This window comes from Artemia sp. Qi Xiang Cuo, chromosome 5 (genome assembly GCF_049724085.1).
Source record: "Artemia sp. Qi Xiang Cuo chromosome 5, ASM4972408v1, whole genome shotgun sequence".
NCBI lineage: Eukaryota > Metazoa > Arthropoda > Branchiopoda > Anostraca > Artemiidae > Artemia > Artemia sp. Qi Xiang Cuo.
In genome coordinates, this window is record NC_142798.1 from 20,263,770 (window position 1) to 20,269,988 (window position 6,219).

The window sequence follows — 6,219 nt, forward strand, 5'->3', positions numbered from 1 at the left end:
TCTATCTTTGAAAAACTTTTTTTTTGGATTCTTCTTTTTTAATAATAGTCATGAAGGCCCTGATAGCGACTAGTGCTACAACAATTTTAGAAGGAGTGACTATTAATGAGACATATATTTATATTATTTGTCTATAAGAAATGAGCATGTCAAATTTAAAATATGATTCTACTGTTCCAAAAACTCTCTGTGCAATGAAGGTCATATTACTGGAAAAACCAAAATATTATTCCAGAAACCGGATCATTATAGTACTTAATTGGAAATTTGGCAGTATTAAATTAAACGGGAAGAAAATAATTTGTAAAGGTTTGTCTATTGAAAAACAAAATTAATGCGCTACTGGTATGGGTATTTTATGGGCATTTGTTATTTTCGGGTTTTTAACCCGAAAAAAGAATTTCGCTGTTCCAAAACTACTTTTCCTCCTTATCTAGTAGTAATTTTGTCTTTCTGACCCTTCCTAATAACCATGTTAAAAAGCAACCGTCGTGACAAAACAATTGGCGCTAATAAGTTAGATAAAATAGAAACTGAAAACAAACGGAACCAAATTAAGGAACTTCAAGAGGAAGAGGAAAATTGGATCAGAAGATGAAGACTTCTCAAAAAGGAGTAAATCTTACTTGTTAATTATGCGCTGCTGCCATGACAACCTGAAGAACAAATAACACAGTATGACTAAAACCCAATATGACTCATTTGAAAAAAAAGGCGTAAAAAAAAGAACATTCAATGGACGACCTGGATAAAGCATGACAATTCTTAAATAAAAAGAAACTCAGCCAAAATATTTCTTTTAATGTTATACACCTTCGTGACATAATTTACTAGCAAATCTAAATTAAGTTCCCAGTCTTTTTGAAAAAAGTAATTAACAAATTGAACAATTAATTTTAAGCAACTAATCCACATGACTAAGGCTTATCGATTTAACAAAAACTTTGATGCCTATTTACTTCAATTAACTAATAAAGCTATTAAAACATTTCAGATAGGACACATAAATTTTTTTTTAGTAAAGCAACATCATTGCCAACTTCAAAGTCACGAGGAAGGACATTTTAGAAGAATCAATCTTTATTCACTGTAGTCTTGTTCTTCCTCATAACGTGTAAAACAATTTCAACGGCCCATTATCAAAATATATTGAAACATTTATAAACATTTTCTTATTATCTGTCACCACCCCATTCAAATCCTCCAGGTCTATCTTCCGGGGAAAGTTCAACAGTTTGTTCCTCAGGGGGATCAAATAGTACTTTCAAAATCCTCGGTGTTTTCAAAAGTCGCATGCCTCCAGGTTGATTTGGAAAAACGTCTTCAAGAAAGAAATAAACATGTCCAACGGCTATTCCAATTAAATCTACCATTACACTGTTTCCAAGTAGTAAAGAAAAACCAACAAGAACCCATGGCAAATAGGGAGCTGAGAATGGGAGAAGTCCGAAAAAGTTCATCCTCACGAATGGATTCCGTCTTGACCAAACATAAACCAGCATCGTTGTTAAAGCATGACCCAAAAACAACAAATTGACGAACATTGCGCAAACCTAAAAAAGAAAAAAAAAGAAAACCTTTATGACTAGAAAAACTACTAAATTCGTAACAAATCCAAAAGTGTATCCGACAGCTCCGCGTTTTTTATCCTGAATAAGTTGTTGGGTTTTTCGATTAATCCAACGAATTCAGCTATCAAAATTTCTGTGAAAGCGTAGGATATTCTGCTGCATTTTTAGAAGAAATGTAATTATTTGATAAACTTGTGACCAATAGTTGGTTTATCTGATAAAATACTACAGGAAAGTATCTCAGAATCCTCAATCACATCTTCTCCCAAATCGTAATTGATGCTTTTAATTAAAAATCTAAAGAACTAAAAAGAGTGAAAGAACCATATTTGTAAGTATAGAAACGAAAATAAACAATTTGGCAAAGGAAATAATAGTTTCTTTTCCTCACTCATTAAGATCATGTTTACACCCTCTCCTGAACTAAACACTTAAAAACAAAATTCTTTCTACGTTAAATACGGAAAACTTGCGTTCATTGTATAAGAGCAACTTTCAGTCTATCTATGTTTTCCTCCCCCCCCCCTCCCCCAATCTCTAACGCCTGTATATAGCCAGAAGAAATAGACAAAAGTTCAGTGATTTTCAAGTAATTAGTAATTTTTTCTAAACAACAGTTGGCTCATAATGCCAAATAATACCAACTTGAAAAAAAAAGAAATATCAGCAAACGTGTGCATACGTCCAGGAATTAAGAAGGAGCTGGGACACAGTCAAGTGATAAAAGTACAGTTTTTTATTAATTTGCTATGTCAAAATACCACTTGATATTCCTATAAACGCTGAATCAAATATGCTAATCCCTGTTTGCAATTAAATAAAAAAAAAAGTTTTTTTTTTTACTGAAAGTAAGGAGCGACATTAAAACGAACAGAAATTATTCCGTATATGAAAGGGGCTGTCCCTTCTTCAAAGCCTTCCTCTTTAAGCTAAAGTTTTTTTTATTGTTTTAAAAATAGAGTTGTGAGAAAGAGTCTAACTTTAGCGTAAAGAGCGAGGCGTTGAGGTGGGGACAGCCTCTTTCACATACGGAATAATTTCTGTTCGTTTTAAGTTTTAATGTCGCTCGTTACTTTCAGTTAAAAAAACTTGTTTTTTAATTTAATTTTTGAACGTTTTTGAATTACTGCAGGTTTTGATTTTAGCTCACCGTGCATGAATAATTAAAACAAAATTTACATATTCATTTTACTTTTATTTGGTTAAATGGTTTCCTCGAAAACTGTTTAATTTTATTTACGAAAGTTTTTATTAGTAATAAATATACGTGACTTACGTAAGGAACTTCTATATTCATATATTTTTAATGCGTATATTAGGGAGTTCGCCCCCGAGTCAATACCTCGCTCTTTACGCTAAAGTTCAAATTTTGTTCCAATTCTTTAAAAGTGACCCCTTAGTCACAAAGACAGTTAATTAAAATAAATAGCTCTTATGAAAGTACTAAAAAATCTTTGGTGTAAAGAGCGAGGTATTGACTAGGGGGCGAACCCAGATCATATACGTAATAATTTCTGTTCATTTTAAGTTCTGATGTTGCTCCTTACTTTCAGTTGAAAAACTTGTTTTTTTTTTAATTTAATTTCTGATCGTTTTTTTTTAAATAATTCTGGGAAATCCGGCGCCCCCCTCATAGCAATGTCCCTTCCCCCATGAAAACTTCCTCCATTGAAAGATCCTCCCACATAACCCCCGACCCCCCCCCTACCGGAAAAAATCCCTCCTGAAAACGTATGTATACTTCCCAATAATCACTACTATATGTAAACATTGGGTAAAGTTCATAACTTTCAGCCCTTCCCCTGGGGACTGTGGGGGATTAAGTCATCCTAAAAGACATAGCTATTATATTTTCGACCATGCTGAACAGAATGGCTATCTCAAGATTTTGACTGGGTGACTTTGGGAAAAAAGAGCGTGGGAGGGGTCCTAGTTGCACTCCATTTTTTTTCGGTCACTTGAAAAAAGGCACTAGAACTTTTAATTTCTGTTCAAATGAGCCCTCCCGCGATCTTCTAGGACCACTGGGTAGGTACGATCACCCCTGAAAAAAAAAAAATAAACACGTATCCGTGATCTTTGTCCTGGCAAAAAGTACAAGATTCCATATTTTTGCACATAGAAGCTTGAAACCTCTACAGTAGAATTCTCTGAAATGGTGACTCTGATGGTGCGATTTGGATTAAGGTTATATATCTTGTAGGGGGTGTCTCTTCCTTTTTTCGAAAATCAGGCAAATTTTCTCAGGTAACTCGCGCAACTTTTGATGTGTAGCAGTAAACTTGATGAAACTTATATATTTGAAATCAGCATAAAAAACCTCATTCTTTTAATATATCTATTGGTTTAAAAATTCCGTCTTTTAGAGTTTCGGTTACTATTGAGCCGGGTCGCTCCTTACTTACAGTTCGTTCATACGAACTGTTTGATTGTTCGCAGAAGAAGCAGCACATTCTCCACATTAGCTTTCGGACAGCAACGTTAGATATTTTGCTGAAATTTTGCTAACAGTATCTTTTCGGACATGCTCCAAGTCTGCACACACGGTGTCCTCGTAAGGGGATAAGGTTATTTTATTATTTAATAGCTGACAAGCGGCTTTGAAAGTTCAGGCTATATCTCATGATATTGACTCCTAGCCTTTTTAAAATGGGGTAACCGATTAAAAAGAGACAAGACTTAAGAGGACAGTGACCATTGACGTAGATAGGGGGCAGGGAGGTAAACTCTCATATAGGCCCAGCATCTGATGGGTCGCCATATGAATAAATGTTTTCTTAAATCTCTGAGCATTTTTAAGAGAGTGGCGGGGGGGGGGGGTCAAAAATTTTATATTGTCCCTGAGCGCTGAATTTCGAAATTAACAGAAATTTAAACTTAAAGATTATTCAATAATGACTCAATGGAATAAACTCCGATACTATTTTACTTTTTGCAAACCAATAATCATAGAAACACTGAAGGTTGTAACAAGGCATGACACGTACAGTTTCAAAACAAACAATGGGTGTCCAGATCTTTTACTTCAAAGCACATTCTTCAACAGAAGGACGATTTTCATCGAATTAAAACTGAATTTCGATTTCTTTCGCACTTTCGCACTGAATTAGAATTTTTGTACATTCATATAATTTTTACTCTTTGCAGAGTACTTTGACACACTCGTCAGCAGGGGCGTCACTAGCCTTTTACCTTGGGGGAGGGTCCCAACCGACGAATTCGGGTAGGTGCCGACGACAACCGATATTTGTTATTTCGTTTTTCAGGTGTTAAAATAGTGTTTATTAGTTGCAGAATATTGTCATGTAATGTAGAAAAAAACTCGGGTATAAAAGCAAAATCAAGACAAAGAAAAATAAGCTAAACTTTAAGGCTTCGCGGCTTTTCAACTTTTCACTTTTCTATAAGTAGGTTGAGGCCAATTCTTTGTAGCAGGTCTTTTTCCGACATCATAAGCAAGAGATAGTCAAGTCAATCGTTTCCAAGAGTTAACCTCAATCTGTTCTTGACGATTTTCATCTTGCCAAATATTCGTTCACCTTCGGCTAATGTCACTGCAATAGTTTTTGGAAAAGAGAATGCTATGTAAACTAAAGACAACCCTCGTCTGTTCTAATTCGCTAGAGCGAACAACTCGGCAAACTCAATGATACTTCCAGTTCTTTTGTAAATCCTTGCAAAAAGAACTAAAATGTTCCCTCTGTGGGCTAGGCATCTTAGGTATTGAATGTTTCTTCCTAACTTCTTGTAAATGAGAGCTTGTGTTCCATCGACGCGCCCACACATATTACTTGCAAAATCGTAGCACTAAAATGCCAGTTTTTCTACATTGATACGAGCCTTTTGGAAAACCCGTAGAATTGCTTCTGCTATATCGGCTCCTTTCTTTGACTCAGAATCTACAATGACGAGTAAACGATCTTTAGCGGATCCCTCTCTATCAATGTACCGTGCACCTACAGCTAAACACTCTTTATGGTTGGCAGTGGGTTTTTCGTCTTCGAAGATGCAAAAGAAGTCAGCTTCATTAATTTCTGCTACGATTTTTGAACTAGCTCTGTCAAAACAATCGCAATTAATTTATTTTGGCTATTACCTGACAGATAGCCGGTGACATTTGACTTCGTCTGGTTTTTCATTCAATTGTGCTCAACGTGAATTTCCCGCCATGATTCCTCCCACGAAATGCCAACCCTTGTTTACCTAGAGGGGTGGTAAAATCTAGCAGCATATATATATATATATATATATATATATATATATATATATATATATATGTATATAATGCAACGCCCTCTTTCCCTTTCTTTTTCTGACTCTATATATTTCATTAGTTTCTCCTTATTAACTAAGCTTGGCAATTATTTATCTCTCTCTATAAAACAATAATACCATTTACAGAAGCTTTGTTACAGAAGATATATATATATATAAATATATATATATATATATATATATATATATATATATATATATATATATATATATATATATATATATATATATATATATATATATATATATATATATATATATATATATATTATACATATATATATTATACATATATATATTATACATATACTATATATATATATATATATATATATATATATATATATATATATATATATATATATATATATAT

The 6,219-nt window shown here is 33.8% G+C and overlaps 1 protein-coding gene across 1 annotated transcript in view; it reads right to left on the reverse strand.

Moving 5' to 3' along the window:
• Positions 1-781: 781 nt before the first annotated feature.
• Der-2 (Derlin 2) overlaps positions 782-6,219 on the reverse strand; it is a 36,871-nt gene continuing 31,433 nt past the window's right edge. Inside the window, exon 4 of the mRNA XM_089089415.1 lies at positions 782-1,553. Coding sequence (XP_088945541.1) covers positions 1,176-1,553 — 378 coding nt within the window. The 3' untranslated portion in view covers positions 782-1,175. The remainder of the gene's footprint in view (positions 1,554-6,219) is intronic.